At 42.8% G+C, this 27,229-nt stretch overlaps 2 protein-coding genes across 6 annotated transcripts; one reads left to right on the forward strand and one right to left on the reverse strand.

Annotated features, from left to right (window-relative positions):
- Positions 1 to 593: 593 nt before the first annotated feature.
- Positions 594 to 10,530, reverse strand: LOC127297138 (uncharacterized). Of its 5 annotated transcripts, XR_007848895.2 has the most exons (14): positions 10,015 to 10,530; positions 9,673 to 9,828; positions 9,462 to 9,575; positions 9,201 to 9,345; positions 8,821 to 8,918; positions 8,527 to 8,749; positions 7,107 to 7,761; positions 6,836 to 7,007; positions 6,580 to 6,682; positions 6,041 to 6,111; positions 4,447 to 4,561; positions 3,556 to 3,990; positions 2,147 to 2,196; positions 594 to 1,534 (listed from the first exon to the last, which is right to left on the reverse strand). XR_007848895.2 is itself a non-coding variant. In XM_071819500.1 (11 exons), the coding sequence occupies exons 7-11, from the start codon at positions 6,852 to 6,854 to the stop codon at positions 3,861 to 3,863; spliced, it is 438 nt and encodes a 145-aa protein (XP_071675601.1). In that variant the 5' UTR covers positions 6,855 to 7,007; positions 7,107 to 7,761; positions 8,527 to 8,918; positions 9,201 to 9,345; positions 9,462 to 9,575; positions 9,673 to 9,828; positions 10,015 to 10,530; the 3' UTR covers positions 2,214 to 3,860. The 5 variants fall into 5 exon arrangements, 1 of the variants encoding a protein (XP_071675601.1); XR_007848902.2 differs by having other exon boundaries at positions 3,556 to 3,936; positions 8,527 to 8,918; XR_007848894.2 differs by having other exon boundaries at positions 8,527 to 8,918.
- Positions 10,531 to 10,976: 446 nt separating this feature from the next.
- LOC127348047 (uncharacterized) lies at positions 10,977 to 13,257 on the forward strand. The gene is made up of 5 exons (XM_051374160.2): positions 10,977 to 11,124; positions 11,212 to 11,389; positions 12,056 to 12,257; positions 12,670 to 12,868; positions 12,959 to 13,257. Exons 2-5 carry the CDS (start codon positions 11,223 to 11,225, stop codon positions 13,096 to 13,098), a joined length of 708 nt encoding a protein of 235 aa, XP_051230120.2. The 5' UTR covers positions 10,977 to 11,124; positions 11,212 to 11,222; the 3' UTR covers positions 13,099 to 13,257.
- Positions 13,258 to 27,229: the final 13,972 nt, after the last annotated feature.

The following is a 27,229-nucleotide window of genomic DNA, read 5'->3' on the forward strand; positions in this document are numbered from 1 at the left end:
GAGTTTTTCGCTTGCCCTGCTGCCGATGAAGCGTGGCGACGAAATCTCTTTGTCGTTTGATTCGATGGATGATACTGAGTTTGAAAAATCAGGACCAACCACCGATAATCCCGACGAGATCGGAACTTCGAGACGATACGCTCCTTCTTTCTCGACGCGGAAGTGGAACTTTCCAAACGTCATCTTCATGGGCTCCTCCAGATACGCATATGCATCCAAACGGGAGGGCGGGTGAGGAATAAAATCAACGAGACCAGTTTCGATCTGTTTACCTCTCTCCATGATGTTGCTTGCTACTGATGAAGTCGACGATCTTGAACGTGCCATCGAGATCAGCTCCTTGTCGCCTCTAGACCCCACAGACGGCGCCAATTGACAAGGTATTAACTTGTCAATGCCTACGGATTGTAGACTAGGGTTTAGCTGGATGTAGAGGGCAAGTAGATCTCGAAGGTTTCAGCCGAAAAGTACTCGACGAATATGAAACTAGGGTTTGAGAAACAATGATCGATGCTTTCTTTGTCCCTCGACTCCCCCTTATATAGGAGGCGGAGCCGAGGGATTCGTATTGTACAAGTTACAGAGTCCGGGAAGGTTTCTAACTCCGCCCGCAAGATTACAAATAATGCTTCCTATTACAATTCTAGCTTTCCTTAACAATATCTTGGGCTTCCGAGTCTTCTTATTCTTCGGTGAGTGGGCCTTCAATAAACCCCGGGTACTATCTTTGGCAGGCCCATTGGGGATGCCTATGTCAGCATGTGAAATAAAATAGGGTGATATGTGCTGACCCTGGCATGTGAAATTTATGGCACTCACTCCCTGTGAAATGCCATTCAGAAACCAAGGAGTGCGAAATGACAATTTCCTATATTATCTAAAAAGTAATCTCGTTGAACCAAAACAGTGAGTCGGAAGTTCTTTGAGAGAACTATACCAGAGAGCTTCTTAGTATGAGCTGCTTCAGTCGTTAGTCTGTCTAGGAAAACAAAACATTGACAGTATTTTTATTTGAAGCCTGAGATACTGTTTGGTTCCACCTTAGTAGGTGCTGAACTATTAGATAAATTTGTATATATATCATGGAGTTTGTTAACACACTGTTATACACAAGTACTGGTGTAACTATCTGTCAAACCATGTAAATGTGAAAACTATCTGTCGCCCCGCATCCCTCGAGTCTGCGCCGGTGCTCAATTTCACACAGGAGAATCTAACAATTTTATGTATTTATAGGAGTATAAGACCCTAAGAAAATTAACAAATTTCTTGCTGCGCAAAAAAACAAAATATGGAAGGAAGTCATCCAATAGAAGAAAAGATAAAGATACTTACGGGTCGCAAACTACTATTTATGATGTAATTAATCGAGGTTGTTCTTTCACCAAGTCGCACAAATGCTTGATCGGTAGGAGTGTTGTGATTAATAAGCAGTTCAACATACAGTAGAAGATAGAGAGAAAACTGAGATAGGGAGAATGGGAATACCTGTAGGCTGCAGCCCACCATGGAATCCACTAACACTAAATCCTAGCTGCAAAACAAAAATTTGTTCTTTCAAAATTCCAGCCGAAAAAGTCGAGAATACCACAATTACTATAATACACGGCAAGGTACCCAACTCTACCGCTAACAGTTTAAATGGTTCAACTATAGAGGCAACCTCTTAGTTACCTAGAACCTAACCAATTGGCGATCATGTAAGAATTCCAGAAATAATAATAATAACACCTACATGCGTGTCAACGAATAAATAACTTCCGGTTACTGAATCATTCGTGGACTATCATCCTACTTACCATAAATGTACAAATACATCACACAAATGATTAGGGCCATATATCCATGGTATAAAACATCATTTTATTCATGGTAGATCTAAGAAAAAAACAATCAAATATGCTACCAATTCCCACATATCAGTATGGATCATTAAGGGAAAATAAGAGAAATTTCCATTAGTTTTGTTTATTCCTCTAAAAAGGTTCAACCCAGCTATCAATGGTGAAAGAGGCATCAATGATGGATCATGTCCCTGCCTAAGCAAATCAAACAAGGGTGATAATCACAACAAATGAAATTAAAAACCTGAAGCGATACTCGGCACAAACAAGCTGCAAAGTAGATGTGTTGTGCTTGTCATTACCTTTTCCTATGCAACTAACCATGGGCTGCTGGTTGCTATCACTGACCCATCTGTACACAGGAAAAAAAAATTGGTCAGCTATTGTGCATGTGCATCTCTACTTGCACTTCAATGTTTTCCTAATGCAAATTTAACTACAGCTAAATTTCTTCAATGGAGCAGCTCAACACATGCAAAAAGATTAGACAAGCACCTCTGCACCCGATGTTCCTTGCTCACATCAAACATTAGAAAAATGGGAAAGTAAAGCTGAAGCGTAATGTCAGAGTAAATTAGTAAAAGCATTATGCAAGTAAATAAACTTCTTCCAACTCCACACCCCTGAACCCAAGAAATTAAGCCAAGTTCAAAACATGCTTTGAGAAAAACCACATATGCATGTCACATGTCAACACATAATTTTCCTTCTCAGGCAACAAATACTTGCTGAAAACACATCATTTCATACAGAACTTAGGTCTGAACTGTAACATCACTTCATACTGTGAACTGTAATTCTATACCTTTATATGTTACAGATTTTGTAATTCTAAGCTGAAAAAACATGAGGTTAAACCAAATTTAGTTAGTTTCAAGTTTCCAAAAAAAGAATGGTGTATTGACTAAAACAACAGTGAATCAGTTCTCAGATTTCCTAATTCCTAATTATTTAGTGTGCGAAGGTTCCGGCTGCAAGCCTGCAACCTCAAAAGACTAATGCTACCAAACCAAATCTCAAAACATGCAGCTGAGCATAGAACAATAGCCCAGGACAAGGATACCAAATCCAAGATTCTGCAAAACGCAAGAGTAGAAGCGAGGAGAGAAATATGAGTCAAGTAGCATATGGTAAAGCAGGGCAGCACCAAACGAAAGAAACACACATGAATACCGAGGCACAAATTGCAGACATGGAACCTCCAGATGAAGCACTGACACAGGGACAAATCAACTGAGAAATAAGGAAGAAAACACGAAGTATTCAAAAGAGGTGACCGCCATAGTTCCATATATATTACAGCGACAAATTAAACTAATCTGGCACCATCAAGAATGCAATACTTCAAGAGAGTTATATGACGAGGTTCGCGAAATCTAATCCGCATCATTGATACCTCCATTAACATTTTTTTGGCGGGGGATGACAAATCATACATAAAAGAGAAATCTTTCAGGAAGCGAACATATTCATGATGAGTTCCTCCATACTAATAGTCTAGTGCTTTTTAATAACATATCTAAACAACACTCCAGAAGCTGCTTTCATATACTGCAGGCACAAGAAAAACCATTTAACTTCAGGTACATCAGAGAAACTAATAATTATTGCACAATCCGTAAGGACAAGAGCCAACTTTTAACACGATGAAATATGCTAGCACCTTTCTTATTCTGCCTACCCGAATAAAAAAATAACAGGAGCATCTCACCTGAAACAGAGGTAGAATGACAGACATCGCAGGCTCGCAGATACAGAACACTTGCAGAGTGGTGCTCCGTTGATACCCCGAACCATACATCCCAACGCTGCACCCACCTTGTACTACACCACAAGCGCCTCCCACCTCCGCTTGCACTCTCCGGCCGCCCTCCCCCATGATTTGAGGAGGACCCTCCTGCGTTAGAGGAGGGTCAATGGCGGTGGCCACTTCTGAAAGGCAGAGATGCAGCAGGCCCATCGAGCTTCATAGATGGTCCACTCCCCAAGCTGCACCCGTGGTCTTGACCACCATTCCTACCGCATGTCCAGTCTGCTGCACCGTCCGACGCTCGCCCAGCCCCGTATCGCTTGAGCCACCGCTCGCTGATTCCTATGATGGGCCACGCATGAGCAAAATACTGTAAACACTAACCAACTCAGGGACCTACAAAGGAGAATAGGAGATTAAATTTCTGCAAGTTACATATATTAAACATCTCCGGTGCATATTGATGAACAAAGCACAAATGGGGCAAAGAACCACATGGAGTATCCTCTTTCCAATAACCCATTTAGAAAATAAAAACTATAGATTTTCTATTGATAACCAGTAGGAAGCAGCCTAAAGGACTACATGTTTTGTGTTGATACCCAATAGAAAATATTTTGCACATAAGCATGTCATTGGCACAGTTAATTGTACATTATCAAGCACTTCCACAACAAAATGGACAGGTGCTTATATTGTTGCAAGCTAAATGCATAGATGTACGGAATCATAGCTAGTAGCAAAGCAAGCCAAATGTTCATGATCACTCAAATAATTACATAAAAATGAATGTTTATGAACAGGAGATGAATTTTCACCTGAGATTTAATGAACAAAATAGGATGAGCTCACCTTGGATCTACAATTGCACATTTAGGAATTAGGAATAACCAGTTCCTTTCTCTATCATGCAAGTACTGAGAACAAAACACTTCCAGATCATTGGTGAGCAACCCTGCCAACGCTCCTACAAATAGGGAAATGTTGATTTCAGGAGGGAAGATGACACCAATAACTGTCAGTTATTGCCATACTGGTATAGTGGCATGGCGTGCAATATAGAGTTGTTTCCATTTGCAAAATTGGTACTCATATCAGTTGTAACAATAAATAAAAGATGCAGCAATATATAAGGTCAGGCCGGTGTAAGCTAAAATACATCTCTACATGGAAATAAAAGCCTTAAAAAATGTAAGAGAACAACGCAGTTGTATTTCCTCTGGTTGAGAAACAATTTTCAGCTCTAATGATAAACAATAGCAGAAGGGGAAAACAGGACTAAAGCTACCATGCCAGACAATAGCATTCAAGCTGTGTCGAACTGTCCCTATCAATATAAGCAGCTACAAATTTTAACCTGGACACCAAATTATATGGAACGGACATCAGTTACAAATTACAAGATGTAGGCGAAGGGAAGGAATTCCTACTAAATAAGGAAGTGTTCCTGGATTCAGTTCAATAAGACATTTTAAGAGGAAAGAGGCATGCATTCAGGCTACATATGACCTAACACAAAGCATGCATTCAGGCTATATATATGACCTAACACAAACATAATATCATAGCTAAGCATCTCCACCAGATCTAAGCTAGGAACAGAGTGCACAAGTGATCTTGTATGTGTATGGCCCCTTCTATTTTCATTCCTAATCTCTCTAAACCTGAATTGTATGATTGATGCAGCATCTTCCCCCAAAAGAATTTAAAGCATATAACCTTAAATTATATAGCAGATTCACATCCTATCATCTTGAGCACATGGGCATAGTTCTCACAAAAAGCATATAGACAGCTAATTCACTTCAAAACTACGGATTTTTTATATGTTCCAATTATATGAATCAAAATCTTAATACAAACAAAGGGGACTGCTAAGAGAAGTAATTTTTTATACAATTCAGTTTTTACACAATTCAGGTTCCAATTATATGAATCACTTCAAGACAGCTAGTTCACTTCAAATCTTGAAATCAAGACTGCAGAATTTCTGAATTTTTATATTTGTTTCAATGAGAAGTGACCAATAATCTTGTACTCCCTCCATCCTAAAAAAAAAGTGCTCAACTTTTTGTAGATACGGATGTATCTATAACTAAAATATGTCTATATACCTCCATATCTACACAAAGTTGAGCAGCCTTTTAGAGACAGAGAGTACAATAGTTAGCCATGTCACCCACAAAGGGTACAAAAAGACAGAACTTGAATCTCTCTTATATCAGTAGTCTGTACTAAAGCATCTAATAAAGGGGAGTGATATATTCAACACACGAGTGCTAGTCACCATTCTAACTCATCCATACTCCCGTTAAGACAATCACTTCTAAAATGCAGAGCTATGGCTTTTCAGAATAGTACGAGCAAAGCTCCATGTTCCATTGCAACGACAAAACTAGCTTTGGAGGATACATATTGTCTAGCTGCTTGGTATAGCTGACGACACCTGAAATATAAACAAAATGCATTCTCCCTCCAACATTGTGGAAAAGGGCACCCAAGAAGAAACTCGGAGATCTGAAATGCAGAAACATGTAGTTATCAGGAGAAGCCATGTTCTGGAAATATCAAAACAATACTGCAGGGAAGGAAAAGCTCAGTTTAAACATTAATTAGATAATTCAGAAAAGGCACAGTTAGACGAAAAAACGATGGAAGCCAAGATCACTTATTGTACTATTTTTAGTTAGAAGTTATATTAGGACACTTTAAAGAAGAGGTCAAGAGGATACTGGCAGAATGTTTCTACTTTTCTAGTTTCCCATATGTCATAGGTATATGGTTGTGCACCTGTACTGCATTTCTACCTAAATCTGCAGTAAATAAGCATATAATCGCTTTGATTTGGTTTCTAAATTCCATGATCAAAAGCGTGAACTTAAGATATATATGGTATGATTTTACATGTCGTTTTGCAGAATCTAATAAACAAAAGAACAAAAAAACCATCTCATCTAGTAACTGCAAATAGCATCCTAAAATAACCTTGTCTCGTACGTAGAGGTCGTGCTGACAAAATGAGGCAGAAACACATCATTCTTTTCACCCCTGGCAAGCATAGGAGCATCCCCACATAATTCAGATAGGCCTACATAAGATAAGATGGAAGAGAACCTGTTTTAGGATCTGCTCTTTTCAATGAAAAATCAAATCATAGTGTCGCTAGTAGAGCTCGGAAAGGTAGGGGGACAGAGGGGCAGGAGAAGGAGCGGCAGCTAGCAAATGAACATAGGAGCCTCACCTCTTCTCTCGTGCAACATAACTGGTGCTTGCTAACCCAATACTAACCAATATTAACCATGATAGCATCAACATAGCCATAAATCTCCGTGCACCAACGTTTGTTGTTGTCCCAGCCAGCGTAAGAATTTCCTGCCACCCAAACCCAAACATTACAAGTCATAGCTCACCATCTGCAAAGCAGCCAAATAAAATAAAAAATGTCAGCACATATATCTTAAAACCGAACAGTAAATTTGAATCATATGAGGCAGTCTATCATCGTAAGTAACCTGTCGAGTCGCTGAAAAAGGATATGAAAAGTTTGAGTCGGGCCATAGTGTTTGATTAGTGTATGAATCTGGTCTAGATTAGACATGGCTCTCAGATTCAGGTCAAAGTTCTTCAAGCAGGGAATGCCTAATTCCTCACTAATATCCGAATTAGTTTGACAGAAGAATGTACCAACAGTTATACCTCGTCCTGTAATACCAAACTGAGAAGGCCTTGTGTTCCAAACTTGGTATGAACTTTTCATATTCAGGACATGAACAATTTCCAGTCATGGCTTATTTAGTCCTCTAGTGACCACATAGGCAAGGGCTTCATAAACCCTCCGGTGGTGATGCCGACCAAATGCACCCACATTCACTATTCTTATTTTCATACAAGTCAACATTAGTCCAAACGAGGGTGTAATCCAATGGTTTCACAAGAGCAGGCTTGCTATTGATCAACTGACAGCTAGCCGCTTCCCTTGCAACAAAAAAAAACCCTGTAAAGGCTGGTCATTCTGTTGGGTGTAGTGCCCAAGGCTGTGGAAACCATCAGGAACTTCTATTGGCTCATAGAATGTAGCTCCAGAGAAACTACATATATTCTGGAATTTGCTAACATTTGCAACATAGAGCTCTCCTATGCATATCACGCTCTTAGTGAAGTCCCCTCCTGTGAAGTTTCAACAAAGTTACTACAATGTTCGAGTATTCTGGAAATAAAATCTATTTGGCAAAATAATGACAAGCAGTTTCAGAAACAGAATAGTTTTGCTCTTCTATCCACAGAAAAAACAGAGCAGCCAACAAAATAGAAGTGCCCTACAATTTTTGTCTCGTCAATTAAATTGTATCTCTTCTTGACTGAAAAAGTATGCTACTACCAGTGCTACAATCTGACTATATTTCTATAAGATGTAACACTGTTCTGCAAAATGCGTTTCAAAAATAAATAAATAAGACAAAAAAATCATTTGTTTGTTGTACAAGATCAGAGAAGAGCATAAATCCACAACCTATACTGCAACCTATGTGTACTCCTCTGTCTCACCAAAATAAGATCCTTACAAAACCATGTTAGCAACCATGGGTTGGAGAAACAGTCATACAACGAACACCGAGGTTGTGCATAGCAAGCTTAAAACTGTAGGCATGAAGCCTGACAGAAGCGAGTAGGAAAAGAGAGATATGAAAGAGCTAGACTACTAATAATTAGATGTATAAGTCAAGATCATTAACTATAAATAAATATCCATAGATTGAAATGGTGATAATCCTATGACACAACCACGAAGATTTGCAACATGAAAAGGTTCACATTGGCCAGAGCCCAGAGGAATAAGCATGACCTCCGAAGCAATTTGTTTTGTACACAGAACATGCACCCAACAAAATTTAGATAACCATCCACGATACAGAAAAGGGTAAACTAAAATACCTTTGTTGATAATTAATTCCCAGGTAGCCAGATTAGCAATGCCGCATAAGTAATTAATTCACAGAAACCAGAAGAAACCGCTTGAATTTTATCAGGCAACATACAAACCCTGCCATGAACTAACCCATCATTCGAACATGCAAACCCAGGAAAGGAAAGACGTTGGAAACCAGAAGAAGCCACTTGCTTTTGATCAGAAGACGTACAAACCAGTTATGTGCTCCTAAAAACAAAGCGAACATCACCATCTTTGACAATTTGGTCGCTTTTATCATGAGTTTGAACATGTCCTACCAGAAACAATTTGGTCACATTTATCCTTGGGCCACAACACATTGTGTGACGCCCCTCCTTCTCGACGTGATGTTGTTCCTTCTCCCACCTGAGGCTGCCTAGTTATTTCAAAATAAACAAGATGTAAGCACACACACCCGCCTAGAATCAAGCACCACTTAAATGGAAGCGACGAGAACAACATCACAGAATATTTGGAAAGAGAGGGGATGCAAATATCAGTAAGCATCTAATATAGGATTTACTTTAAATCTAGCATAAAAATTATATGCTTCAATTCAGCAATAGGAAACTTTTTTCCTCCTAGCCTGAGAACTCCAACATGAATATGAATTAGAGAAAATCATTGTAAGAGTATCCTACAAGAAGGAAAAGCGCACCTGCAGGCTACAGACTACTGTAGTTGATAAGGAAGATGTCAAAAGCAGACACCGTCGAGAGCACTAGGGCCAGGCTACAACCTCCATGGCTGCACATCCATCTCCCACCCTCCTCACAAGCAAGTTGTCAAATTGGCCGCTGCAACTGTGGATCGAGGTCAGAAAAGGGGAGGCCAGACTACCTACGTGTTGTGCAGCACAAGACAATTGCAATCAACGACCACCAACAAGACTTGACACAAGCCATAAGAAGGAGCTTACCTGGTGAGGCTAGGAGACGGCACTGTACTCCCTCGAAGCTCAACAATGGCTGAGGAAGTGGTGTGGGCCCTCATCTTGTTGTCATCGTTGCTTTGAAATGCCCATAATTGCGTTCTAAATAAAAGAAACAAAAGCGTATGCAGATGAGACACATTACACACGTGAGAGAGCAAATAAGCAGAGGTGGGCAACGATCATCTACTTTACTCACCAATGACAAGGGAGACGAGCAGGTCAGGAATCTGCTGGCAAGAATTCATGGCGCCACTGTCCTGACCACATGCCAACGCAAACACCAGCTTCAGCTATCCTCACCCACCACATCTGAGCTCCTCCCCCAACTTCACCTCATCCTCTCTTGCCCCTCCTAGTTGCAAAGTAGAAATTAATTTCAGATAATAGAATCAGGCTTGAGCCCAAGCGGAAGGAAGGAGATGGCCATGATTTTTCTTGGCAGAGGCCATGGCCAGCACGGAGCAGCCTTCCTCGCCTACTATTCCTGTGGGGAGAAGAGGAGGAGCTATGGACAAGATAAAAAGAGGCAACAACCTACCTCGTCCTAATGGGAGTCAGAGCCGAGGATATGAACGAAGGAGAGGGAGGCTTCCATCCACTCAAGGTCGCCGTCGCCTGCGCTCAAAATACGCCGCCCACCACGGTTTGGCCGGCCCTGTCCCGGATCCCGCCCGTAGGCCGCCCCTCCTCCTTCCGCCAAGGCATGCCCCTGCCTCATTCGCGCCCCAATTTCTAGATCGAGGCGGAGAATGGAGACGAGAAGGGGATCGACCTTGGTGCGGTCGGATGCGAGCTGCGAGGCCGGATGTTGACATCAAGGAGGGAGGAAGACGAGAGGACGAGGAAGAGGAGAGGGCAAGGTGTAGCTGACACCCTCCTCCTCTATGTGCGCTCCTGCAGTACCTCATCCTGCCCCCGACCGGCTCGATCTCGGGGGAGAGGCGGCGCGCCGCTGGCCTCCTCCACTTGTAGTGCCCTCTGCAACCTCACGTGGGGATGGAGCGGAGGAGAGAAGTCGGCCGGCGATTGGGGAGAAGGTGAGACGAGGATTGGTGAGGAGGGTGGGCGGGGATTGGGGGGCGGATTGGGATGCCTTGATCTAGGTTTCCTCTGCAACCTCACGTGGGGATGGAGCGGAGGAGAGAAGTCGGCCGGCGATTGGGGAGAAGGTGAGACGAGGATTGGTGAGGAGGGTGGGCGGGGATTGGGGGGCGGATTGGGATGCCCCGATCTAGGTTTTCACCGTCTCGTGGAGGGAGACGGAAGACGACCCAAACGATTGTCTGTGGCTGTCTCTGATCGTTGGCGCCCGCACGTAGCTGGTCCCAGGCGTCATCGATTCAGTAGGAAGCTCGGCAAGTGAGAAAAAAAATCACCGATCGGACAGCTGCAGTGAAAAGCGGGATTGTGCAGAGTGTAACGAACGAACCAGATGCATTTGCCCCTCTCAGACCCCCTAGATGGCTGGGTAGTCTTGCAACCTTTATAGGAGAAACTAGTACGGGTCGGGAAACTGAGAATAATAGGTATAAGAAGAAAACTAGGGGGAAGAGAGGAACTGCGTACCCTAGTGGTCGGCGGTTGATCTGATCGCCGGCAATCCCCTTCCTTCACCGGACGCCCTCCCGCGTCAATTAATTACATACAGGTAACACCAATTTCCCCTCTCCCTCTCCCTCCCTCTCTCTCTCTCAGATTGCGTGGGTTCAATTAATCGACGATCTGGTTTGTTTAGGTAAATTTGCAATGACTGGGTCGATCCCGACATTACCATCCTCACCGGCTCTCGGCGAGCGTGACGATGTCGACGGATTGGAGACCTGGGAGGATCCCATCCCTCGACGATTACAGTTTACTGTTCAGGACCTCTGCGATGCTTTTGTTGCTGCACTACGGGAAAAACAGGCTTTGCCGTGCAACTATTTGCACGGCAAAGAGCCCTATTTGCACGGCAAAGGCTTTGCCGTGCGACCCCGCACGGCAAAGATCGCACGGCAATGTTATCGACGGCAAAGGCTTCTTTGCCGTGTGACTCGCCAACGTTGCACGGCAAAGGCTTTGCCGTGTGACGCCGCACGGCAAAGGTCGCTTCTTTGCCGTGTGTCTAACATGTTTTATCTAAAAAAAGGCCCCAAACTGGCTGGTCTGGGAATCGAACCTAGGACACAGAATAGGGAAAGCGTGCAACCTTGCCACTGAGCTATGTGTTCGTTTGTTGATAACTATACCATGCCATGCCTTTTGAGATGAGAAAAAATCCAGTTTCTACATCTTTGCCGTGCACTTACACTAGGCAAAGGCTTCTTTGCCGTGCGTTTTTTCAAAAATACTAGGCAAATGCTGCTTTGCTGTGCAACCCAGCTGCGCGCACGGCAAAGGATGAGGCACGGCAATGCCCAACGCCTTTGCCGTGCACCAAGTCTTTGCCGTGCGGTGTGTTGGACCATTGCCGTGCACCTTTCTTTGCCGTGCGGCCTCTTCCATCTTTGCCGTGAGTCGTATCTTTGTCGTGCGCTTGTGTCTATCTTTCCCGTGACCAAGGTCTTTGCCGTGCGTTTTTATCTGTGCGCACGGCAAAGATTTCTTTGCCGTGCGGGGACACACGGCAAAGAAATGCTGCACGGCGACGCATATTTTTCCCGTAGTGCTGCCTCCAAAGCACAGTTCAGTAAAAGGCCCAAGCAGCCGCCCCGTGAGGAGCGGGCCAAGCGGATAGAGGAGCGTCAACGCAATATCTTGCTCACAGCGCTCAAAAAGTACGCCAAGCAAAATAATATACAGGTACCGTATGCATGTATGTATATGTGGTGCTGGCTGGCTTCTCATGTAGTGGGTATATTTTCTTGCTTTCATGGTCCACACATTTTACAGCCATTTGATGCATGTATCCACTTGATTCGATTTGGCTGATGTTGCTTTTGTCCCTGTATTTGTATTTTACCTACGGAATCAGAACACAATGATGGAATTGAAGATGGAGTATATAGTTTAGATGTGCGATTTTACTTCAAATGGAATTGACTATGATATAGAGAAATAGCTCACTTACCTGCTCAATCAATTTTGTGGCATCACCGCTTTCATGAAATTTGGAGTAACCTGTATGATTATTATCATTTGAATCAAAATTGTTATTTTTTTATTACATACACGGTTGAAGCCGAATGTGTTGTACTGACTGATTTGATTTCAGCCTAGCGAACTAGAGTTTATGGAAGTGAAAGAGATGAGCCTTGTTATTGAATGCCCGAGAGAGTATGTTCACTACAACTTCCTAGTGAAAAGAGGCTTCTCGGATGGTGAACCCACTATGTTCTTTGCTGAGGTGAAACCTAATTGCAAGGGAGAGGGGGATGTTTATCACTGCACCCCTTTGGAAGAGACTGACTCTGGTAAGTGGTAACTATCTATATGGTACTATTTGAGATAAATTTTCTTCTGCATTGTCAGACATCAGCAGCTAATATATTCTAAATATATAGGTCATTGTTTTGCTTGCAATCATGGAGCGAAGGACCTTATGCATCCCAATGCTGGTGGCTACTTGGGCGGGCACAAGGAGAAGGGTTCCTTCCACATGGAGTTGGTCCTGGATAGTGATGATGATGTTTGTTATCTTTAACGGCTAGAAACTTGCAAAGCAAGATCCTGGGGAATTCGGTTTCTGGATTGCATCATGGGCTCCAGGAGGAAGCAGCGTTTAATTTATGTGAGCAACAAAGTGCTAGCTAGAGCTTAAATGTTGAACATGAATTATGTTTTTTAAATATTGTTTGGTACTCTTCTTGCGGTCATTTTATAACTTGGTGTGATGACAACTTCCAAGTAAGTGATTACTAGAGGTTTTATGTTAATTCTTCATGGTTCATGCCAGTTAGTCCCGGAGAAAGTGTCCTGCGTATTGGCAGTCGGGTCCAAAATGTTGGATGATGCATGTGAATCCTTACGGTGATGTGGCGCTTCGCTGCTAATGACAGTGCCTCACAAACAATGTTCATTCGACAATATTAGTTTTGAATTTGAAACGATACCATGGGATGACTCCTTGGCAGTTCACAAGAACAGTAACAATATCAAACAGTTGGATCAGCAATCCAGCAAAGCTTCTGTCTCTTACTCTAACCAACTTTGTGTTTATGCCATCTTTTTGAAATGCCTAATATTAGGGAAAGGGAGAAGGAAAAGATAAAACTGTTTACAGATTGTTATCTGCCGAACATGTCTGGCGAAGGTTCTTCAGATTTTTCACCCAAACTGCCTTAGCAGTAAACCTTCCATCAGGAAATTAGAAGCATAGTGACAAAAAAAGTACAGTAGAAAGAAGGTAATGCAATTAAACAATTGCATGCTGTGATCAAAATTGACCAAAAAAGCAACCAATAAGGAAGGCAAACTAGTCACGCAGTGCAAAGATGATATCACATTTGCAAATTTCAATAAGGCTCCAAGCGATCCAATATGCTTTCGTGAAATGTATTTCATGATGAAGTGTTACAGGAGATGGATGGAAGATACTATACACAAGGTAGAGCTTTTTAGAAAAAAAGCTAGAGCACCAGAAGGATCCAAATGGAGTTGTCACATCATGAGTATACCAAAGAAAACTACAAAAAAACAACAAAAACCGTAAAGAAACCTGAGAAAATCGAGAAAAAACTGGAAACAAAAAAGACCCCAGTACATACTAGGCGCTAATGGGCCGGCCCACCGCGTCCGAATCCCGCACTGAGCGGGGAATAGGAATTGCCAGAGACTTCGGAAACTGAGGGATAAGTAACTCGCAATTGTGAGGGGGCCTTTTTTATTTCACCAATATCGACTAGAGGCATGCTAAGTAACCTCTTGCTTCAAGTGATTTGGTCTGCTCTTTGCATCTTGCCTTCTTTGAACTGGTAGTGTTTTGCCTTCTGTAGAGTTGATAGCATAAAACCACCACTTTGATGGTGAAATTTACTGAACACCACCACTTTACGTTCACGGGACAAAAACCAACCACATTTTGCGACGTTTTTCACAGAATGCGGTAAACACGAATTGAACGCGAATTTACAGGGAAACTGACAGGTGGGTCCCATTCTCCCACACTATGTAGTAGTTTGCTGATGTGGACAGAGCGCCCACATGTCAGTCCAAATTAAAAAATAAAAAATCCCAAAAAGCATAAAATTGGAATAAATAAAAACCCCAAATTGTTGGCCGTGCCTCCCATTGCGTCTTGGCCACCGCCGTCGCGCCATGCGCGTGGAGTGAGGGCACGGCGGCGCGGGCGCCCCTCCTCCCAGGCCTTCCCGCTACCGAACCCGGACCGTCTCCCTCCCCAGCCCCATCGGGGAGCCCTGGCCAGAACGCGAGGGGGCGACAGGGTCATCGGCGATTACGGGCCGCGCGGCGGCGGCGCTTGGCCGCGAGCTTGGGGGTGCGGCGGCAGCGCATGGCCGTGGAGTGATGGGACGGTGGCGCGGGCGCTGCAGGGGCGGCAGCGCTGGTCAAGCATGGCGGCACGGGTGCTGCGGGGCGACGGCGGCGCTGGCCCGGCACGGCAGCGCGGGCGCTACAGGGGATTGCACGGCGGCGGTGTCAGCAGCGGTGCTGGTTCGGCACGGCGGCGCCGGTCCGGCTTGGCGGCGGCGGCACTACTCCGGCGCGGCGGCGGCAGCGGGTGTTCACGGGAGGAGTTTCCCCAATTTTATGCCATTGTGGTTTTTTATTTATTTTTAATGTGGACTGACACGTGGGTCCTCTGTCCAAATCAGCAAGCTACTGCATGGTGTTGCCACCTCAGCCCTGACTAGTGGGCCCGACTTACAAATTTCCCTGTCAATTCGCGTTCAATTCACGATTAGTGACTTTTGCTAAAAACTTCGCGAAATGTGGTGGTTTTTGTCCCGCGAACGTATAAAGTGGCGGTGTTCGGTAAATTTCACCATCAGAGTGGTGGTTTTATGCTATTAACTCCCTTCTGTACCACCCATATCAGTTGTTCCTCGACGACGGCCTTGAGTCGCGCTCACAGTTTCATGAGCTTCAGTGGTGAGTGAAGGCAGTGCCATTCGAACTTCCGGCTGCATGTAATCCGAGTGAAATGCTGAGGCGATTTGGTGCTTAGACACGTCAACCATTTCTATCTTGGTATCTTAGTGCCAGTGGTAACTTAGGACACCGTTATTTACTTAAATATAACTGAAGTTTGTAGAACATTTTTAAAATGCTTGATTGGTTGTAAGAGAAAAGAGATGATTTATGGAGGCGCAAAAAATGAGTCTGAGTGATATATTACAAACGTGTCCTTTGTACTTAGAGACAAAAGTTTTTAATAACTCAACTTGTGGTTTAAGAGACGTCGGGATAAGTTACTCTCATGGACGATTGTGATGGGGGCCTTTTTTTTATTTCACCAATACAGTCTAGAGGCATGCTAAGTAGGCTCTTGCTTCAAGTGATTTGGTCTTCTCTTTGGCTCTTGCCTTCTTTGCATTGGTTGTGATTTGCCTTATGTGCCACCGAGATCCGGTGTTCATCGACGACGGTCTTTAGTCACGCTCACAGTTTAATTTCCTTCAGTGCTAAGTGCAGTAGGAAGCGCCATTCGAACTTCAGGCTGCAAGTAATCCGAGTGAAATGCTGAGCAGATTTGGTGCTTAGACACATCAACCATTGCTATTTCGCTCTCTTAATGGTAACTTAGGACACCGTTGTTTACTTGAATGTAAACTGAAGTTTGTAGAACATTTTTAAAATGCTTGACTGGTAAGGATATAATCCTCTCTAACTTGAATTATTGAATGCTTGATTGTTTTGTGGAATTCAGTGTGTCTTTCTCTTTATGGTTCAATAATGTTGGGTACAAGAGAGGTCTAATGGATTAACACACATGATCAACATATTTTCTGCAATAAATATTTGTAGAATGCATTAAATAAAGATTTTGCGCAAATATATACTAAATTCTTACTGTAATTAAAGTCCTAAAATATATGGGGAATGCATTAAATAATTGTTTGCACGGATATATATTAAATTTTTACCATAATTAAAGGCCAATAATATTTATAGAATGCACTGAATAAAGATACATATTAAATGTTACCCTAATTAAAGGAAACAATATTTATAATATGCATTGAATAAATATTTTGCCCAAATATATATGAATTGTTAAAGGTTGTTTTATGAAATTATTTAAACCTCCCTCTCCCTATATAATACGCACACTGCTTACAATTTAATCTCACTTCTCAGTGCATGCATTTATCTTCATCTTTCACATAGAAAAATGTTCAGACTTACTCCACTTCGACCAACGATTGTTCTATGTTTTTTTCTTTATATACTTCAAAGTAGAGGACTTCAGTTGTACCCTACTACCAAAGAGGTAATCCTACGATGAGTTGCAATACTATGTTATTTTATATTGCTATTATGTGTTTTGTATTGAATTGGGGACCAAGATTTTCTTGAGGGTCATAAAGTGATACTAGCGTTAAAACAAAATCAAAGAGATGGTACAGTTATCAATAGACAAGGGATCGGGGTTGGAGGGTCTGGTTTATAATTTTTTTTTACATCATGTAAGGTTGGTAGTTATACAAAATTGTTATTTTCTACAGATCATGATGATGCAAGATAGTGTTAGTAGATCTGATGTTAAACAAGCAATTTTGTTTTCCCTAGGATCTTTGTGACTATAAAATTTATTCACTGCTTTCATATCTATTTGTGGAGCCCTAGTAGTGATATTATAGACTCCCTCTTGTTGTCATACCATCGCTCACTTTGGTTTCTACCTAGGTTTACATCTAGTGTGCAAAATCATGTGGGCAATGTGACAAGACAGTTTCTGTAGGTCATGTTAATGTGGGCTTGTTATAATATTTTGTTATCCTTGTTCCCACCATTTTCGTATTTTCCTATTTGTTTCTCTTTCAACCACTTTGTGTTTGTATAAACATTAATTAATATGGATTTTGTGAAGCTAAGAATATGGAACATTTGCAGATATAACTACTATTAACATATATTTATGTTGAATGGACTAAATGCATTAGTCGATGTACACTCTATAGTAGTTTACTGAAAAGTTCAAAGGACTATGGTAGGTTCTACTTTAAAAGTGGTTAGCATCTTTACTTGTGCGGCGTTAACAAACTCAAGGAAAAAAATTATGTCGGATTGAAGTTCTTTGTTCTACATTAGATACTCGATTTATAGTATTTCCCACTTAACAAACAATTACCGTTTCACTCGAAGGTAACTGATTCTATAGCACAAGATTTTTTACGTGGTTCAACAAAACTATCGTTGACAAGTTCAAAGTCAAACTCCATTGAAGCAATAATATCGGGACAAGGTTCTAGTTCATGGAATGAAGCATATGTGAGTTAAATTATATTATCTTCACTTCGTTTACTTAACTATTGTATCTCGGATTATGTGAGGTGCAATGAACACAATATATAGTACTTTAAATGTTAAGCATGTATGTTGGCTTTGTTTATTTAGTAATAGAACACACATTCTAATATTCTATTGTTGTAAAATAAACACATGTGTATATTATTTCATACAAGTTGAATATGATGTACATTGCACTATAATTGTTTCATTTATTTTCCATTTGGTCTCTGATTTGTTTTTAATTGTATACCTATGCATTTTGCATGTACCTAGGTAATTATTTATTTGAATTTTTGCAAATGTACAAAGAAACACATATCCTCCAAGAAAAATAGAAAATTTAAATCATAATCTTGAGCAAACATAATATTGTGGTAACCTAATTGCCATCGGATTATGAAGAAACTATAGTTCTTTCACTTATCCTACTTATCTTTACCAATTTAAGAAGTTAAGAAAATTATAGTGCAGTGTGAGTTTTTAATCTTTATCTTCCTTTCTCAACAACAAATTTAGCACAATGCTTGGAACTCCTCATTGTATTTAGCTACTATTTCTAGATAAAATCATATTGTTGTGGTTAACAGGTGGGATGAATGACATATTTGCGAGTTTATATTTATGTTTTTCTTTCTTTATGTTTGAGATATTTGTTGACATTGATTTAAATTAATTATTAACAAATATTAATAAAACATTCCATGTAAAAGATATTTCCCAAAACAAATCTTATAATCCCACAATGTTAGTAACTCCTTTTTATTAATAGTTTAAATGATTTATAATTTAGAATATAGAAAATTGCAACCAATATGTATATCTCAACAAGGTATTATTAAATTTTGGTGTAAATACTTCCATAAATGAACCAAGTTATTAGTAAGGATGGTGTTTGATAGTATAAGAGCGACAATATTGTGGGATGTTGCTCATCCTGAATTGTAAATAGTGTTTCATAGTTCTTTCTATCCTTTGCTCTTTCAATTCCCCTATACATTAGTGTCAAAGAACTAAATCCAAACATTAATAATGTGTTCCTAAACCTTAATTTGGTTATTCCACCCTTTTATTATTGTATAATCATCAAGGGCTGCTTAAATATTCTTCTTCACGAAATGAAGCCATCAATTTTTTGTCGTGTAATTACTAATTGTCTGAGAAGCATACATGATTAATTGTACATGACGGGTTGTTTCTACCTACCCTTATTTTCTCTCTAAGACAAAGGTATCTAAAATATGGATTGGACATGATTAATATGGCATTGTTTATGTTACCTACGTTTAAAAAAACACCCATAAAAACATGGACTCATATTTTTCTATTTGAGATGATTAATACGGCATTGTTTATGTTACTGCCCTTTTTTCTATTTGATTTTCATTTATATTTTTCTTCCTAAAAGATACACACAAAAAGTATTATAAATTGATGCTGAGCATACTTTGTTGTTCATTTCTTGGCCTTTTATACGTACATTACTTTGATGCTGAATAGCACATTGAGTATAACGTATCAAGTTTCTTCATACTATGCATACAGGTGGGTTCTGCTATTGACTAATTGAATATTCTCACTCTTAAACAAGAAAGGCATCAATAGGGATGTTTATTTCATGTTTCAAAGCTATACTCTCTTTTAATACCCTTTTATTCCAAAAGGGCCCTTGCTTTTGTACCCAGGAAACTATTGTATTTTCTTCATGCAATATGATTTGTTGCACACAAGTCACGTTAGCACTGATCCACCGATAGTCTTTCCAGCATAATATGACATGTGTTTGATCCTCTAAGCTCTGATTCTCCCCAATCAACCACCTATTTAGTCTAACATGTACTACTAGTATAACTCTGTAGTAACGCCTCCTTGCGTTTCTAGTTTTTCTCTAAATTTCTTAAATAAACGTACAATGTGCTAAACATGTACTACTAGTTATAACTCTGTAGTAATGCCTCCTGCGTTTCTAGTTTTTCTCTAAATTTCTTTTAGAAAATATTGTACTCAAATCATGATACTATATTAATTTGTTATTAATTATCCACGCCTTCGATTTTTATTAACTTGGTTGAGAGATTTCCTTAGGAAGAGAGAGTCACAATGAATTTGGAGAAGAAACAAATACACGAATGAGCATACAAGTAAAATTATTGACATGTTAGTGTGGGAAGAAGTAAATTAGTTGGCCTAATGGTACCTATACCTCGTGTAATTCTCAGATATTATCTTATTTTTAACACTTTACTTTATGATGTCTTGATTCACGTGTTTTAACGCAAAATCAAACAATGTGTAACTTGCATACTATTTTCCAAGAAAATTTAGCGGAACACCGAAGTGTTGTCCTGAGTTTTGGAATGTTTTCTAGTTTAATTATTATGTATTTATACAACTTACCATTTCTTTAGGCTTTTGTTTTTAATTCCTGGGTGCCTTTATCTTGTATAGTTCGCAGGACACCAAACACCATCTAGTGGTCCTGACGATACCTACTATGGCTTACATGTTACCATGGATGTGTATGACCATGAACTAAAACGTGGCCAATTGAGTTCGACTACATTTTGGATTTTTCATGATGGAGACGGCAATACATCAAGCCTTAATTCGATTCAAGTTGGCTGGCATGTAAGTGTCATTTTATCTCTTCTTTCACACATAGATTCTCAATTCAAACAATAATTTGGGTATTTAATTGCCAACAGTATGATATTGCAATAATCACCTCACATTAAGGCTTTATGCAAACAAGAAATGTTAGGAACATCCTTGTTCTCAAATCAAATGTGCATAATGTAACCATAATATTATTTTAACCTATTTATTTCTTAGCTAAAATATACCCTTCACTAGTGCAAAATGGGTGCAACTTTTCTCCCGATGTAAATTTTATACGAGGAGTATCCGAAATATTTTCAATAGAACCCCCCTTATTAAATTTCACATATATGTTTGGAAAGTCTAGATATACATGTGAGATTGTTTATTGAGTTGTAAGAAACAATAAATAGAATTGTCCAATTCTAAAACTTATGGCCTCATTGGAATGGAGTCAAACTTTAATACTGAGAATCTTATGGCTTAATTTATATTAATGTTTTCGGTTGGTTTTTCATATGTTCCATATGTTCACCCATTTCATGTGACACAATGTTCATATTATGTGTACCTTTTGTTCAACAGATCCATCCAGATCACTATGGCGACTCGCATCCTCACTTCTATACCTCTTGGACGGTAATGTGATAACAATCGTTGTTATACATGCATTATGCTTTGATGATTGATCTCATTATTTGTAGCAAAAATTGATCTTATCCAAATAGAAAATATACATATATAAGGTTTTTTGACCCACACACAAAAATGTATGCAACAGAGAGATGGAGATGCTACAACCGGCTGCCTCAACATGGAGTGCCCTGGTTTCATCAAAGTGAGTGGCGCTGTTATAGCTCCAGGTGATATTGTACACCCAGTTGATCATGTCCCGGGTGGACCTATACAAAATATCACTCTAAAGGTGAATAAGGTCAGAGTTGTAACTTCCATCTATTCATTTCATTGTCATGTTATTTCTCTGGTGAAAATCTCACTTCATGGCTGATAAAGGTATATAATTTGCTTATAAGATGAAAAATGCTTCACACAAATTAAGGTATAAATTAAAGGCAAAGAGTATTGAACTAAACCCCAACCAATTGCAGGACAAAAAGAGTGGAGACTGGTGGGTGTATTACGGCTTCAACAACATCCCCACAGGGGTTGGATACTTTCCAAAGTCGTTGTTCAACTACCTAGCAAAAAAGGCAACCAGAGTGGCTTTTGGTGCATATGTCCGTTCCAAAAAGGGCTCTCCTATTCCTCCAATGGGCAGTGGTGCCCGCCCAAATGGTGGTATGGGTCGAGCAGCATCATTCACTGACCTTCGATTTATTGACAAGGATGGAAATAGCAGCCCAATCATGGCAGACTTACCCATGACAGTTACCAATGAAAAATGCCACTCTATTACTCCTATTGATCATGCTAACTGTCTTTATGGTGGGCCTGGTGGTTGCATTAGATAAGATATGATAACCTCTTATGAGCTTGGTGGTACTGTAGTGTTAGTTGCCGAATAAACTCACAAGGATGGAAACAAAATATTTAGAGAATATGCACCTTTTACATTAAGCTATATTAAGAGCACTTTCTTACAATATACTAGCTTCTCTCGTGCTTCATTAATCGAACTATGGAATCCATCTACATTTTCAGCTGGCGATGTGATCATTTTATGTCCGATATCCTCACATGTCACCAAGCAACATATGGTTGACACACAGTTATAAAATAAAGATACCTAATGCAACGATGGTAGTAAAAACACACCATACAACTAGCTCAATATATCTAATTTAGCAATTTTTTGTCATCTCTACAGCTTGCACCCTAAACCCTCATAACTTAGCATTTGACATGTGTTGCCAAGTTGCTTCACAAAATCAGTAGGCTGCCAAGATGATAACATTACAAAATGGAAGTTGTCTTTAATGGGAGCCACATGGTCTCTGTCCATGGAAACGGCAGAAAATAGTAAATTTGTTTGTATAATATTACTCCGTTGGCTAATATTTAACGGAATCTCAATTTCCGAATGAGTTGTTGTATCTCTATAACTCGAACACAATGGAAAATAGAATAACACATGGGATGAATGTGGAGCCAATTTCAGTGGCTAAACTCAGTAGACTAGATAAGACTCATGAAACTACAAATCAAAAGTAAGAATTTGCATGCCCGTTTATTAGTAGCCTCCATTAAATCACGTGCTAAAAGAAATAGCTAAGTTGCTTTTAGCTTCCTAGGTTAGAGGTTTTTCTAGTTTTTTTTTTTTCTTCTAGTGGCCTTGCTCGCTTGTATAGCTTGTTTTTTAGCCCCTTAGCTCTTTTTGTAACATAACTCTGTATTTTTTGTACCCAAAATCAATTAAAAAAACACAACATAGTCCTGCCGTTTGCTCAAAAAAAAATCAAATCATACTCGTCCAAGTCACCACCCAAATCATGTTATAAACGATAGCATAAAACAAAAACATATTTGGCACCTGATAGTTTTTTCAAGCGGTCAGAGACGAAAGAAGGAAGAAAGAAAATTGCATCCACTACCATATTACAAAGTTATCCTTTGTATGGGATATCAAAATTTTAGCAGCTCAACTTGTGAACTTGAGATTTGTTGGGAACTCAGTAATACGTTAACATAAGTGCCATGGCTTTGACCAATTGCGAGTGGAGATTTTTCTTTGTCAATTAGTCTAGAGGTATGACAAGTAGCCTCTTACTCTAGTAATATGTTAGAGCGAGTACAATAAGATAATGTTAGTTGGCTATAAGAATTTAAATATTTTTTTTTGAATTTTCACCGGGAGGACTAATCCCCACCTGAATATATTTTCATTCAAAGTTGCCTATGAAGCTTCACAGCCTCTACAAGATAGGTTCAAATGAACCAGATTCTACAGGGGTTACATGAGGAGAGAAATAAAAGAAGAAACACACACACGCCAACAACACACAAGAGCTGAGAGATAAAAGGGGCCACTCCGAGAATCCTCGGAGATAGTTGACTGATGAGAAGACCCATCATGACGCAAGCACAACGATCACAAGGAAGAGCCAGCACGACATGACAGCAGGAGAGACAACCCAGCTCGAGGCATCGCCGGAGTAATCGAACGGCCTTGATCAGCCGAGGCTCAGCCGCGACACTGCACCGTCGACGTAGTCGAAAGGCAACGCCCATCCGAGACCACACAGCGCACCAACACCACCTGTGTCGAGGGTGTGGCCGAAAGGTCAGGCCCAGCCGAGACGACGCCACGACGCCTGTGTGCCACCAACTGGAGGGAGACGAAGGGCATCACAGAGCAGAGACACACCATAGAGCACTCTCACATGGGGCACCCTCACCGCACGCGGGGCTCGCCGCCGTAGTCAAAAAGCATAGCACCACCGAGGGCAACCCCAAACCCACCTGGGTCCGATATACCCGAAGGGTGGGCAAGCTGAGAGCACGCGTGAAGATCACCCGCGCCAGACACGCCATAGACCTTCGACAAGAATCCGACGCAAGAGCCTTGCAACCAGCAAAGAGAAGCCACCACCACCACTGCCACGGCTCACCTCACAATGGAGAGAAGACCGCACCCATGGCCGCCATCTGCAGAACCACGGGGCACACCAGTACAGAGGGACCAGCGCCTTCTGCAACTGATGGCAAGACAGAGGGAGCTCAACACCCCGTCACGACGGCCCCCGGGTAGGGAGTGGCGTCGCTACCATGGCCGCCACTGCGAAGCCATGGATCCGTCAGCTCAGCGGCACAACGCCAAAGACTGATGACAGAGCAAAGAAGTGGTTCCTCACGCAACCACCAGCACGGCAGAACAACCCGGGAGCCTGGATGACACCTCCCATCCGAATCAACGGAGGCCAAGAGCACCGGATTTGGAAGGAACTCGGAGATCCCATCGGAGGGGCGCCCAAAGCTGCGGCAGCGCGAAGAAGAACCGACGTCATCGACCATCCAGCACCACGCCGGCCAGAAGACCAGCTACCGGCCTAGCACCCAGGCAGAGACCGGAGAAGAGCGAGCGGGAGCACCCCGCAGCCTGAAATCGCCAGATCTGGCGCAGCACACCGACCGCACCTGGACCCGGCCGCCACGCCAGAGCGCAGCAGCCGCGAGAGGCAAACTCAGGCAGGGGGCGGGGGCTCGCGCGCTCAGCTCGCCGGGACGCCTCCACGGGGCACGCCGCGCCGCACACCAGGACGCTGCAGGAGCAGGACGTTCGCACACGAGCAGAGGACAGGGGGCCGCGACCTCCTTTGGAGGGAAGCAGCAGCTACCGGCGGCGGCCAGATCTGCCGCCGCCGGCGAGGGGAGGGCCGGAGGGGAGGGGCTCGGGGCCGGAGCGGATGGGGGCGCCCCGGTGCCGCCGTAAGCAGCGACACGGGAGTGAGTCTTTCTTTTTCTAAATATTATATTTGTGCTTAATTATAATATAAGAGAAAAGATAAACGAACTCTAAATTAAAATCCAGCTAGATGGCCTTATGGACAAGGAGCGTCGTCTTATCCTTGATTTTCGTTCTGCACCTGTACAAACTAAGAGGAGTTCCATTTGAAAATGAATTCATTTTTGGTAGTCTAGATGGCCCATAAAATCAGCAAGATAATCTCCATTCAGGAAACACTTTTTTTTTCCAAACGATCCAACTGGGGATCCAATTTTCATTACCAAGAAGATAATGAAAATACAGAGGTGTTCACGAAAGAAAAAAAAAAACAAAAGGCGAGAGGGGATCGCCGCCTAATGCTAGCGTTCATAATAAGCTATTACAGGCCACCACAAGAGTTTAACTGACAGGGACTTAAACCACTGCCTACAGCCGAGGGGAGTTTTCAAAAGGAACAGCCAGAAGCACGACTGAACTAGCCAAAAGGACAACACTAAGGTGAGCAACAACTTCTTCAGGAGGCTGCGCCATCATCAGCGACATCAGGTTTCTTGTTCTCCAATCGAAGTGGAACATCTTGCCCAGGATTTCCAGAGGATCGAGCTCCAGCCGCCGCCGCCAGGCGCATGAGGCCATCCGCACCAGCACGAAGATCAGAGGCATCTTGTTCGCCGTGTAAACCTGACCAATAGTTCATAAACACAGCAGCGTAGCTTATTAAATCAAAAGGAGAACTAATCAGCTTGTTCTCAAAACATGCTCTATTTCTAGTTTTCTAGATGGCCCAGCAAATAGCTGCCAAGCCAGCAATTTGAGTGTTACGACTGGCAGGAACAAATTGGGGAAACCACCAAAAGAACTGAAAAAAGCTCCCAGGACGAGTGGGAGAATTGATAGCAGTAGCAACCGAACTCCAAACGAACTTGGCTGCAGAGCAACCAAAGAAGAGATAATTGATGGTTTCCAGTTCATTACAAAATTGGCCATTCAGGAAACACTACTATAGGTAACATGCTAATGTGCGATAGCCACCAGTTTGCTAGTTACTCCTCTTAGGTTATCATCAACGGAGGCTCGCATACGTACATATTTTGTTCGCCGCGCTCCGTGGAGGCCAGAAACGAGGCCTAACGGCCTGCCGCAAACGCGTATCCGCCAAAGCCGCATATCCAGCCCAAATTTAGACTGAATTTGCGCTGGGCGCGGCCGGCACATGCGTCCGCGTGCGTGCATCCTCTCGGAACAAGCTCAGCCCACCGGTCAGAGGCGACGAGACGCGGGCGGCGCGCACGTGCCAGCTGGTCTTAAATGAAGACAACGGTCGCTATCCACTCACCATTTGTCCCCACCGTCGAAGCTTCCCAAAGCCCCAAACCATAGCTGGAGACCTCGAGGCCATGGCGAAGGGCAGAAGCTGGTCCTAGAATGGCCGCGACGACCACGAAGCCTCCGGGTTCGGTGCCTCGCGTGCTGGCGGCAATGGCGGACACCAGATCGCTAGCGCGCCGACGCCCAAGTCGTCGCTTCTGCCTCCCGTATCACGCTTTGAGTGGCCCGTGTACGTCGATGTGTTGACGGCGCGCCTCTACGACAAGATCGGCACGCCGCTGCCATGGCCCGACGCGCAAATGCCGCATGGGTGGAGCTTTAAACCAGGCTCGGGTGCGAGTCCCGGCCATTCCCACGCGCGGCCCCGCGTGACGTCAGGAGATCCTCCGCCGCTGGGCCCACCTACCGTCGGATCTACGACGGGATCCGATGTACACTCTTGACTTCCTGCTGCGGAGCGGGCTGTTCGAGGCCGAGCGGCGAGCACGATGCTCGGCGAGGCGCACCTCTAGGGCCTCCACGACGACAATGATGTCAACTACGAGGTACATGAGGTGTACCAGCCGCCACCACCGCCGCCCGTGGAGGAGGGGGATGCGCCGACGGAGGACAAGCGGTCGGGGTACATATTCCCCCACACCGCGCCCCAGCCGCGGTGTGACTGGTCACAGTACCGCGGGGCGGACACCAACTACGTGGAGCCGCTCCCATGGGTTCCGGCGTTCCCACCGGAGCACTACATGCAGGCTAGCATCAAGGACCTGCCGGAGGACGACGACACGGACGGACTACGAGCATATGTAGGAGGAGCCCTAGCTGACACCGTGGACGAAGCCGTCGAGCGCGCCATGGCCATTTCCGGGGCCGAGGAGCGCGTCCAATGAATTAGCCTCGGAGAGGCCATCCATGCATCGCAGCAGGAGCCACCGCCACGGCATGCACCGGAGAACCTACCTCCTCCACACCTCCCACGGCTAGTGTGTTGCCACCTTGGCGACGAGGAAAATTGATTAAGAGGTAAGCACCCTTG

This window comes from Lolium perenne, chromosome 4 (assembly GCF_019359855.2).
Source record: "Lolium perenne isolate Kyuss_39 chromosome 4, Kyuss_2.0, whole genome shotgun sequence".
Lineage (NCBI taxonomy): Eukaryota > Viridiplantae > Streptophyta > Magnoliopsida > Poales > Poaceae > Lolium > Lolium perenne.